We start from the raw sequence: 12,794 nt of genomic DNA on the forward strand, positions 1-12,794 counted from the left end.
GCAAAATTGATTAATACATTGATTGAGTCTGAAATGTTTCACCTATGGGCCTGCCTCTGCAAAGAAATATCTGGGAGGTTGACTTCTCATCTTTGGGATCATGCAAGTTTTTTTGTAATTTTACAATGTTCACTTTTGATTCTTTGGCAGCTATTGTTATTTCCATTTACATTGCTATAGTCATTGTGTATATTATTTTCTTGCCTCTGCTTACTTCACTCTGCATCAGTTCATGTAAGTCTTTCCATGCTTCTCATATATGTTATTTACCAAGCAGTGTTATTCTATTACTGTCATATCCCACAAATTGGTTAGCTATTCCCCACTTGATGCTGCTATAAATATTTTGGTATTTATGGGGACTCTTCTTGTCAAAGACCTTCTTGTAAACCCATTAGTGGAATCTCTGAGCCAAAGGATATGAACATTTTAGTCATTTGATTTGTATACTTCCAAATTGATTTGCAAAATGGTCACAGTGATGCACAACTCCAACAGTGAAGTAGTGTGTCTTTTCCCACAACCTCTCCAACATTGACTTTTGCCATTTTCTTTTTATCTTTGATAGTTTGTGTGTGGGATAAAACCTTAAGGTTTTTTTATTTGCCTTTCTTTTATTTTTAGTGATCAGAGCATTCTTTCACATGGTTGTTAATAGTTTGAAATTATTCTTTTAAGAAGTTTGTTCATTTCATTTGACCACCTATCAATTGGGGAATGGCTTATGATTTATCATTTATTATGGCACAATAGTATTCCATTTCATTCATATACCATAATTTGTTCAGACATCTCCATATGGTGGGCATTTCCTTAGTTTGTAGTTTTTTGCTGCTACCAAAAAATGCTAGAAATTTTTTGTTTATATGACTCTTTTTCTTCTTTCTTTGATCTCTTTAGCACATAGGTCTAATAGTAGTACAGTTTAGTGACTTTTGGGGCACAGTTCCAAATTGCTTTCCAGAGAGTTTGGACCAGTTTACAGCTCCTCCAATACAATAGCATTATACCTGTTTTCTCATTTCCCCTCCAAATTTCAGGTGGCATTTATTAAGCACTTACTATTCTACAGGCACCATGCTGAGTACCAGAGATACAAAAAAGGGCAAAAAAAATAATCCCTGCCCTCACAAAACTTACATTTGATGGAGGAGAAAACTTATAAGTAAATAAGTACATATAAAATACATACCTCCTAGATAAAGAGGTAACCTTTGATACAAGCAGGCACAGGTTTCATTCTCAGAGAAAAGCACATGAATTGTTAGGGGAATAAACTCTGCCCCTATAGGGACATGATTGCCCTATTATAGTTTTGAGCAGAACTTTATCTTTCTTAGTAAGGAGGGTGGGCAGAGATCACTCTCCTCCCTTCCCAAGTTCAATAATCCTTGCCTCTGCTTCATTCACAGGAAATTCTACCAGTGACAAGATGGAAGGCAGGAAGAAAGGACGGCCAAAGGTCGAGAACCAGGCACTGAGAGACATTCCTGTGAGCTTTTCCTTAACCTGTAACCCTGGCTCTGCTCTTTCCTTCCTTTACCCTTATGACACAAAACTGTTACCACAGCTCTGGCTCTCTGAGCCCTTAGCAATCTTGGTCTGACTCTGTGTCAGGGCCACTGTCCAGGATGCTACAAATCTAAGGTTCTTTATGCGCAGAGTGAAAACAGCCCAGCCTCTCTTCAACTTCCAACAGTGGAGGCTATCTGTGTCCCTTAAGGGGAAAAAAACAAAGATGCTGGTTGGTGCAGTGGATAGTCAGTGGATTAAAATCGGGAAGACCTGAGTTCCAGTCTGACCTTAGGTGTTTCCTAGCCAGGACCTTAGACAAGTCACTTGTTCTTTGTCTCAATTTCTTTATCTGTAAAATGAAGATAATAGCACTTATCTTTCAGAGTTATTGCTAGGATAAAATAATATATTTTGCAAAATTTAAAGTGCTTTATCACTGCTAGCTCTTACTAGGATCATAGATCTAGTGGTAGAAGAGGCCTTAGAAACCATCTAATATAACCACTTGAATCAATGAAAAAAAACTAAGACTCAGGAATTTTAAATGACTTATCCAAAGTCACACAAAGTAGGCATCAGAGGCAGAATTTGAACCCCAAGTCCTCTGACTAGAAGCAGTGCTTTTCCCACTGTACCATGCTCCTTCCCTTTAATTCTTTGAGCCATCTCTTTAAAGCAAATGGTCTTGGAAGTAATCACTGGCTAAGTTCCCTGTCCTGGGCTTCTTTGGTGTAGGGAATAGGACAGGGGAGCTAGTGAACCTTATCCTGGTTGAGGCTCCCATCTTATTGTTTTCTGAAAGGTAGGTAGGTCAAGGATGGTTTAGTTCTCTCTTGTCCCTGAAGAGAATGAATAAAGAAATCATATGTGTGGGTTAAGAGGAAGGAAAGGGCTGAATAGAGGTAAATTTGAAGAATAGGAAAGTATATGAGATAACTGATGTCCTGGGAGAGTGGGAGCTTACCTAGACTCAATTCCATTCAACAGACATTGATTAAGTGCTTGCTGTATGCAAATCCATACACTGGTTGGGGCAAAGTTTAGATAAGGCACACTATAAACTGGATGTTTTTATATTTTTCCTATCCCAGCTCTCCTTGATGAACCAATGGAAGGATGAATTCAAAGCCCACTCTAGGGTGAAGTGTCCAAACTCAGGGTGCTGGTTGGAGTTCCCAAGTATTTATGGACTCAAATACCATTATCAGCGTTGCCAGGGGGTAAGATTATTGGCGGGATTGTGGGGCTTGCTGAACAGTATACCATAAGTTTTTTCTTAGTAGGAATGGAGTTTAGGATTTGGGAATAATAAAGAAGTCAAGATGGGGGAGAAGGGAAAGAGCAAGGAGACTTAAGTGATGAGGACTTTTGGTTTAAAACCTTAGGTCTAAATTTATAAAGCATTATATCCATTGAAGCACATATACTTCCCATTATCTATCTGAAAGGCTCTGGGTGTTTTTTTTTGGTGGGATACAAATATAAGTATATATGTCTGTTTAGATGCTGACATGTTTCAGAACATTTCTGTGTTTCTTCACATGTTGCAAATGCTTCTGTATGCGCATCTTTTTAAAAATCAGAACTCTGTATGTAATAACCATGCCTAGAAGACATGGTACTCAGTGGTGTATGATTTCACTTCAAGGGACAATCTCTGTATATATTTTATTTTTCCCATTTTAATTTTTAAATTAAAAAACTTTTCTTTTTAAATATTTTCCGTGTTTACATGATTTATTTTCTCTCCTTCCCCTCTTCCCTCCTTGCTCCCAGAGCCAACATGCAATTCCACTTGATACCTATTTCTATATTATTTATTTTTGCTATAGAGTGGATTTTTTAAAGCCTCAGCCCAAATCACATTGCCATATATACATGTGATAAGGGATGTCATATGTTTTGCTTTTGCATTTCCACTTCCATAGTTCTTTCTCTCAATGTGGATAGCATTTTTTCACATAAGTCCTTCAGGAGTGTCCTGGCTTGTTGCATTGCTAGTAGCAAAGTCCATTACCTTAATCTCTGTATTTAGTAGGCCCTGTGAATTGCCGCAGTATTGTTCCACCTTTTCTTTCTTCCCCTGTCCCCATGCTTGCCTTCTGGAATTGATTTTGCTGATCCTCCTCAAGAATCTAGAAGGAGGTGCCCTATGACCTCTTACCTCTTTAGCTGCTAGAATGCATATTTCCATATTGAAGTGTCAGTATTTTGGGGTCATCTCTGTACCTTGGTTCAAGTTATGGTGCCCAAGGAGTTTTCTGGCCATGTTGTCTTTGCCAGCTATTAGCCACTCCCACTTGGATGCCAAAGTAATCTCTTCCTCTTCCTCTTTCCCTAACCTCCTTCCCCTGAGGAATCTTCAGGTCCTCTGGAGGAAGAGTTTGTTGATGTTTCTGAGATATTCCCACTTCCACAACCAGATATCCTGCCTCTCTCTTTCTCACCCTTTCCAACCTGTACATGAGATCTTAGGGTTCCTATTTTCTTATGCCCAAATCTTTGCTCAAAGTATTCCTTCCTGACCTTCATTATCCATCTAATTCCTACCTATATTTTAAGACTACCTCCTCTAGGAAGTATTTACAATTCCCTTGCCAGTTTCCACCTTTCAATCTCCACATCATCCTCTTGTAGCACATTTATATCTTACCTTATCTTACAGCTGTATGTCTGTGATCTAGGTCTTGTACTAGATTGAAGGCAGGGACTGTGTCTTATTCATTTCTGTGTCTCTCTCAGCGCTTTTCATCAGGCCCTGCACACATTAGATGTTGAATAATATTCATTGAATGAATAAACGAATATAGTCAGGGCATCATTTTTGCCTCTGTTCCCATGGAAATATACAGGATAGTATATAACATTTATATGTGTGGTATATGTATTTTGAATTGAACACATTTCTAATGTGTGACCCATGTGTCTGCTGTGAATGGACTCTATGTTGAGTTGTGTGGGAAATGAATAATAATAGAGGGATATCAGTCATCTCATGTTTTTCTTTTCTGCCCTTTTCAACTTTAGCCCAAGTTGCTTTTGTCATTTCTCTTTGTCCATATGTCTGATTGCTTTATTCATTTTCTGGAGGAGCAAGGAAAAGCCATAACACTTTACTCTTTTGCCTCTGCCTTGAGGTTGAGGATTAGGAGTTAGGAGCAAAAAGAAAAGGTCAAAGACTGGAATCTTCCTTGTATTTCTTTCTCCACTTCCCTTGTGCTGTTCAGGGTTTGAGGATGAGGAACTGGGAGCTGCATTACCATCAGCTGTAAGACTCAACTGTTCCCATGATCCCATCATCCCTAGACACATGTGGTTCTCTCTACTCTTTCTTCTTCAGGGTGCTATCTCTGAGAAGCTGACATACCCATGCCCCTACTGTGAAGCTGCCTTCACCTCCAAGACCCAGCTAGAGAAGCACAGACTGTGGAATCACATGGACCAACCTGTTCCAGCCAGCAGGCCTTTCCCCCTACCTAAAGCTGTACCCCCTGGGAAACCAGTACAGACCAACAAGCCAGTCCCAGTCACTAAACCAGTCCCAATCTGCAAACCAGTCCAAATCAGCAAACCAGTCCAAGTCAGCAAACCAGTCCAAGTCAGCAAACCAGTCCAAGTCAGCAAACCAAGCCCAGTTAGCAAACCAATCCCAGTTAGTAAACCAATCCCAGTCACCAAGCCGATCCCAGTAAGCAAGCCGGTCCCAGTCCCTAAGCCTGTCCAGGTACCTAAATCGGTCCCAGTTGGCAAACTGGTCCAAGTCAGCAAGCCGATTCAAGTTGGCAAACCTGTCCCAGTTAGCAAACCAGTCCCGGTCACCAAGGTGGCCCCGGTCAGCAAACCTATCCCACTTACCAAACCTGTCCCAGTCACTAAGTTGGTCTCTGTCAGCAAACCTGTCCTGCCTACCAAACTGATTCCAGTAAGCAAACCTTTCCTGCCCAGCAAACCCTTCCCATCCAGCAAGCCCATCCAAATCAATAAGCCCTTCCCATCCAGCAAACCTGTCCTGGTCAGCAAGCCCATCCCAATCAGCAAATCGGCATCACCCAGCAAAGTGTTGCCAATGAACAAACCAGAGGGCAAAGTGCAAAGAACTGTGGGAAGGAGCGGTGGTAAAAAGAGGTACATATGGGACCCAGAGAGAGCTGTCTGATATCTCTCTTCCCCCTTCACCTCTTACTTGTGTTGGGGTATTGCTTTAGATGCTGGGATGGATGAGAGGGACTAATTTAAGGCTTTAGCCCCACTTCCCCAGGTCACTGTGTATATTATCTCCAGGGCTGCTGAGGGCTTGGACACCTGCCCCATCCATCCAAAACAGGCAAAGTTGGAGAAAGAAGGGGATTTGCACCCAGAGAATGGAGAGTGTGCCCTGGACACATGCGAGAGTAAGGACTTCCATATGACTGCAGCAGAGGCCATTGCTTCACCTACTACCAAGGCTACAAGCAGCAAAGAGGCCACAGTACCAGTATCACCCCCTGAAGAGGATCCTGAGCGTTCCAAGCACAGTAAGATTAGAGCCCAGGATGAGAAGGGGGGACACCTCAGAGCCCCCATAATTGTATTTATCTGTCCTCCACATCCATCTTCACAGTGGTTCTAGCTGACAGAGGAGCTAGAATTCCTTTTATTCTCTCCTTCCTGCTCTACTTTTCTGTCCCATAAGCCTGACCCTTGGCTCATTCTTATCACTGCTCTAGCTGGGTAGAACTGCTTGGTGGGGGGAGACCTCTAGACTGGTTAGATGAAGGGTGGCACTAGAGCTTAACACTTTTCTCTATGGTTATTTGACCAGATTTGTTTTTCTTGTTTTCTCTCTCTTGAGTCAGGAAGGAAACAAAAAACGCCTAAGAAGTTCACTGGGGAGCAACCGTCTATCTCAGGGACCTTTGGACTTAAAGGTGAGTACTCTTCTCCAAGGCCCAACACCATTCTTTATACATAATATTGATGATAATTGAATAAATGAATGAATAAATTCCCCACCCCCAGGCACATGGGAGACCCCAGGAGCTCTTCCCAGAACCCTTATAAAATTAGATGTGTTGAACACTGTCCGCATCCATAGAAAGAACTGTGGGAGTAGAAATGAAGAAGAAAAACATATGATTGATCACATGGTTCATGGGGATATGATTGGGGATGTTGACTTTGTTCACTCTAGTGCAAATATTAATAATATGGAAATAGGTTTTGAACAATGATATATGTAAAACCCAGTAAAATTGCTCATTGGCTCTGGGAGGAGGGGAGGGAAAGAACATGAATTATATAACCATGGATAAATATTCTAAATTAATTAAATAAAAATGAGGAAAAAAGAATTAGATGTGTTTTCAGAACATGCTGGTTTCCCCTTTCCTCATCCCAATCCTCTTCAAATTTGGAATAGAATTCTAGGATCTCTTCCCACTGGAGTTGCTGGTAGGCAGAACTGGAACTAGCACAGGGCTACTTGGAGTTGTGTTTAGGTATGGGATGATCTGTTTCCTTCCCTTTTCAGAGAACTGACTACCTTCTTTGCTGCCCACTCCCTTACACTCCTGGGCTACCACTCATTAGGGCCCTAGGGCTTTCACTCCCTTTTCTCAAGGCTACATTTTTTGAAGTCCCTTTTTGACTACCTAGACTAGGGGGCCCTGTGTCATAGTGGGAGGGTAAGGGGCATCAAGGGTTTAGGGTGAGGAGGAGAATTACCAAGGGGAAAGGAATGGATGGGAATACTAGACTTCATGGTGTCAACTTTCCAATCCTGCCATAGTAAACTATTACTCATTTATAAAGTGGAGGCAAATAATATTTACACTAACTACCTGTGACTTTGATTGAGAGGAAAGTGCTATATAGCTACCATACCCACCATAACTGTGAGTTTAATTTGCCATATCCTCAGTTGATACCCAATCAGGGTATATTGACTGTGAAAGCTGGCAACGTTGTAGGAGAATTGGTAGACTCGTGTGTGTACATGCAGTTAATTACAAGTTTAATTCGCAACACACCTTTTGAGAACCACTGCTGAAGATGGACCTGAGACATGATCTGATATGATCTTGTCATTTGACAATTGATGACTCTGAGTCCATAGTGGTGTCTTAATTTGCCTGACACTCCCCAGCAAGTTAGGACGTTGGACTTTGGCTCAAGACACCTGAATTCTAGTACTGATTCTGGCACCTTAACTCATCCCCCTGTATGGCACTTATCATAAGCTCCTCATTCTTTGGTTGTAGACATTCAATAATTTTTTTTTCAGTGAAAGAAAGTGGAATGTTTTACAGACAAACTGTACAGTATAGCTGTTGTTTTTTTTTTTAAGAGTCTGAAAATAAAGATCTCATCCCATTCTTACCAGGAAAGAAATGGAACTTTACAGAGAAAGAACTGGTACCAACTGCTCAATGTGAGAGAGCCAAGAATGGAAATGATCCTTTACTGTGCCTCTTGTGTAGACTTACTCTAATTAAGAGGAGAACTCATACTTCTTTAGGGTTAGAGTTGGTCAGTCTCCTTTGTTCTAATTCTAGGTTTCCATGATATCTTCTTTGTTTTAACTCGAGGTTTCCATGATTTTCAATATGTTCAATATTGTGTTCTAAGGCTCTAAAATATGGTCAGCCAGTCAGCTAGCATTTATTAAACATCTGCTGTGTGCCTGTCATGTTTTAGGCACTGGAGATATAAAGACAGGCAAAAAATAAGCTTGCTTTCAAGGAACTCATAGTCCAATGGAGGAGAGATAACATGCAAATAACTATATAAATAGGATGACCTGAGAGTAGGCTTAGAGAAAAGGCATTTCGATTAAGGAGGATTAGGAAAGGCTTCTTCCAGAAGGTAGGACTTCAGCAGGGATATGAAGGGAGCCAGAAAAGCCAGGAGGCAGAGATGAGGAGGGAGAGCATTCTAGGCATGGGGAGAGGAGATAGGGGAGGAGCCAGTGAGACAGTAGGAGTCTGGAGGTAGAATGTCATATGTGTGAGGTACAAGGAGGCTAATGTCATTGGATGAAAGAGTATATTGGGAGGAGAGAAGTGGAAAATATGGAAACAAAATCACATCTATGTCAATGGATACTATGAATGACAATGAAATATGATTAGATTTCTAAGAAGTTTAATGCTTTAATTTAGTACTCCATGGATCTGTTTTCATTGATGAGAGTAATCCGATTAGACTATCTCTACAACTTTTTTGAGATGATCTTCTCTTCAAACTTAGCTTACTTTGATGACTTATTTTCATGTGGAAGTGAATTTGTGTTCATGGAAGTTTTACCAACAAGAGTCAAGATTTGACAGGCTGTCAAATTAGAAATGCTTCACAATGGTCCCAGCAATGATCAAAAGGCATAACTAATTACAGATTGTAGTACAGGACCTTTAGAATTCCTTAAGTCTATTCCTTGGTCTCTAAGCATAGCATCTAAGAATCTAATATCATCGTAAGGTCTCTAAGAATAGCATCTCTCTTCGCTTTAAAGGTGACTAGGGAAAGAGCGTCTATTGTTTCTCTTAGCAACCCATTGCCATTACTGAGTGGTGGCAATGAAGGAGAGGCTGACTGTGTCTGAATCAACAAAGAAATATAAAACAGAAGAGAAGGGAAACATAGGGCTTAAGGGCAAAAGTTGTAGAGGGATTGTAATTTTAATCCATGAAGAGGCAGCATGGAATAAGAGAAAGAACATTGAATTTGGAGTCTCATGACTGGATTTCAATTTGACCTGTATCTTGGGATCATAAAATTATAAATTTAAAGCTTCCTAACTGTGTGACCCTGGACAAGTCACTTAAACCCCTATTGCCTAGCCCTTCCCAGTCTTCTGCCTTGGAACAAATACACAGTATTAATTCTAAGATGGAAGATAAATGTCTTTTTAAAAATTCAAATAAAGAGAAACAGTAGAGACCATCTAATCCAACTCCTTTATTTTACAGATTAGGAAACTGAAGGTCACACAGGTGTCAGAGGCAGAATTTGAACCTGGATCCTCTGACTCCAAATCAGGTGCTTTTCCCTCTGCAAGTTATTTCAATTTTGAGCCTCAGTTTCCCTATCTATTAAATGAGATGGTTGAATAAGATGGCCCCTAAGGTCTCTTCTAACTCTAAATGTATAATCTCACAATCCTGTCTAGATTCTTGTCATTGTCATCAATGAACCTCTAGGTCATTCCTTCTTCTGAATTTGTTACCTAGTCTAGAATCTTTGTGACTCCAACTTTTTTACCTTTGAACATCCTGACCCAGGCCTTCACTATCTCTCAGTTTCAGTGCCATAAATTTCTTTCTGAGTGGCTGTCTCTTAAAACTCCCTTACCTCATCCAAATTTCCTGCTCAACTGATTTTGAGTTGGGCACCAAAATTTCCAATTTAGGTTATGCCAGGAGGACAGTACCTTTGTGCCTTCCTAACCCCAATATGACACTTGTCAGATATATCCATTACTGTATTAGTGTTCCCAGTTAGTCTCATATAGTTGTAGTTCCCCACTCTTCCAAGGGTTTATGACCTAATATTCTATTTGAATAATTAGCCCTTTCAACGTCCTATTTGGACTTTTGTGGACAATTCAACAAAAATTTATTAAGGTCATCATACTGGGGTCAAAGCACAGTTCTAGGTATTGGGAAAAGGCAAAGTTTAGGTAGGGTATGTACCTCCATTCACAGAGGTTACAGTCTACTAAGGGGATGTTACAAACACTGGTGACCTTAATACCAAATATTACACTGATAGGCACATTAGAGAAATACATAATAAATTGTTCCCTGAGGTAGGTTCAAGGAAGAAGGTCATTGCTGATCAGGAGAAACAAAAGAGGCAGCATGGAGGGGAGGTGGCATTTCTTTTGGGCATTAAAGGTTGGGTAGCAATTCAGCAGGCAAAGAGGTAAAGGAAGGAGATTGCAAACATAGGGAAGAGCTCAGGTCATAACTTTGAGGTGGAAAATTTCAGGGTGTATTTGGACAGTAGAGAATAGGCTATTTGGCTGAAGAGTAATGTGTAGATGGAAAAATCTTGTTAGAGAAGGCTGGAAAAGGTGGGCAGTTGCCAGATTGCAGAGTGCATTAAGTGCCAGATCAAGGAGTTTGTTTTAGTTTATATGCAGTGGAATCATAAGACATTTCAGAGCCACATAGAACCTTAGAATTATCTAGTCCAACTCTCTCATTTTACAGTTGAGGAAACTGAGGCTCAAAGAGTTAATTTGCTTCAGAACACACAGGCAGTAAGTGGTAGAGTCATGATTTGAACCCAGTTGTCTGATGCCAAATTCAATGTTCTTTCCACCATACCAAAAAAAAAAAATAAATGAAGTGGAGTTGCTAAAGATTTGGGAGTAAAAGAATGACATGACAAGATTTACGTATAATTAGTCTGGCATCAGAATGAAATCAGAGGGGAAGAGAGTAGACATCACATCTACTTTTAGAAAGTTCTGATAATCCAAGGTGATCATAATCTGGGTTCATACTGTGATAGTGGCAGAGGGACTAGAGATTAGATAGATTCCATAGGTGTTCTAGGAGGGAGGTTTTGGTTTGTTTAAACTATGCTCTCCTGCCTGCCTTTGGTTCATTAGTGCCTGAAGCAAATAACATGCTTGAAGTTGGAGTCTTCAGAGTCAGTGATTTTCACTTATCATGAAACTTTAGTTCTGCACTAAACCTGCAAATGATTATCCCAGAACTGCCAGTAGTACTCGAAATAATAAATGGGCTGGAACTGCTAGGTAGCACAATAGACATCATGCCATTTCTGGATTGGGGAAGAACTGGGTTCAAATGTGGCCTCAGATGCTTCCTAGCTGTGTGACTGGGCAAGTCACTTAACTTTGATTGCCTAGCTCTTGCTGCTTTTCCATCTTAAGTTTTGTTTTTTTTTTTAACCCTTACCTTCCATCTTGGAGTCAATACTGTGCATTGGTTCCAAGGCAGAAGAGTGGTAAGGGCTAGGCAATGGGGGTCAAGTGACTTGCCCAGCTGGGAAGTGTCTGAGTCCAGATTTGAACCCAAGACCTCCCGTCTCTAGGTCTGGTTTTCAATCCACTGAGCCACCCAGCTGCCCCCTTAAGGGTTTTTTAAAATAAAAAAATAAATGGGTAGCTTTATTCTGATAAATAACCAAACAGATTTTATGTAGTTTTATTAATGTCTTTTGTTTTTACATCGTAATTACATTTATTTTCAGACATATTCCCATGACCCCTCCTTTGCTCCCTGCAATCTTCCTCCACTATTGAACTCTGCTTTGTAACAAAGAAAACAAGCAGCATTAGTATGCCCTCTGTCTGACAGTGTATTCTGTATTTTGTACCTGAAGCCTCTCCACACAAAGGATGTTTTATTTTCTGTTCTCTAGAACCGAGATTAGCTATTACAGTTATTTAGTATGAAACTGCCTTCTTGGTGTCCTTTTCATTTATACTAGTGTAATCATGGTGTATACTGTAGCCCTAGTTCTTCACTTTATCTACATTTGTTCCTATATTTTGTTTCTCTGAATTGTTCATATCTGCCATTTTAAAAAAATATTTTATTTTTATGCACCTTCATTTCCAAATATGTCCTTCCTGTCTCCTTTATGCAGGGAGACATCCTCTATAATGAAAAATGAAAACAAGAAAAAAAAAGTAGTTCGGCAAAACTATGGGAACACCACCTGAATCTGACAATATATACAATGTTACGCACCCATAGTCCCTCACTTCTGCCAAGAAGAGTAGGAGGTTGATTTTCTCACTTCTTATTTAGGACCAAGCTCAATTATTATAATTACTGTGTTAACTTGGTTTGGGGGTGAGGTCTTTCCATTTATGTGGTTCCAGTAATTATTTGTATGGTTTTCCTGGTTCTGCTTACTTTACTTTGCATCATTTTATGTAGTACTTCTAATGCTTCTCTGTAGTCATTTCTTAAAACACCATAATATTCCTTTTCATTCATATATCAAGATATCCATTGCCCAGTTAATGGGCATTTATTTTGTTCTAGTTCTTTGCTACTACTAAAAAGTCCTTCTCTAAATATTATGGTGCCATATATGTTGATATTTATAGCACAATGATACTCCATCATATTCATATTACACAATTTGTTTAGCTATTCTCCAGGCAATGGGCACCCACTTCCCTACTATTTATTCAGTAGGCATTTATCATTTGCTTGCTATGTGCTAAACACTAGGGCTAAAAAGGACCATAAAAGCACAATCCCTGCCCTCAAGGAGCTTACATTCTAAGACAGTACAAAATATATATAAATAGA

At 40.1% G+C, this 12,794-nt stretch overlaps 1 protein-coding gene across 3 annotated transcripts in view; it reads left to right on the forward strand.

Moving 5' to 3' along the window:
* Positions 1-12,794, forward strand: part of ZNF512B (zinc finger protein 512B) — a 35,167-nt gene that overhangs the window by 9,545 nt on the left and 12,828 nt on the right. For all 3 annotated transcript variants that reach the window (XM_056812785.1, XM_056812786.1, XM_056812787.1), the window contains 5 exons: positions 1,413-1,492; positions 2,607-2,735; positions 4,856-5,640; positions 5,797-6,029; positions 6,351-6,422. In XM_056812785.1, the coding sequence (XP_056668763.1) occupies positions 1,413-1,492; positions 2,607-2,735; positions 4,856-5,640; positions 5,797-6,029; positions 6,351-6,422 (1,299 nt within the window). The remainder of the gene's footprint in view (positions 1-1,412; positions 1,493-2,606; positions 2,736-4,855; positions 5,641-5,796; positions 6,030-6,350; positions 6,423-12,794) is intronic.

This window comes from Monodelphis domestica, chromosome 1 (assembly GCF_027887165.1).
Source record: "Monodelphis domestica isolate mMonDom1 chromosome 1, mMonDom1.pri, whole genome shotgun sequence".
In the NCBI taxonomy this organism is placed as follows: domain Eukaryota; kingdom Metazoa; phylum Chordata; class Mammalia; order Didelphimorphia; family Didelphidae; genus Monodelphis; species Monodelphis domestica.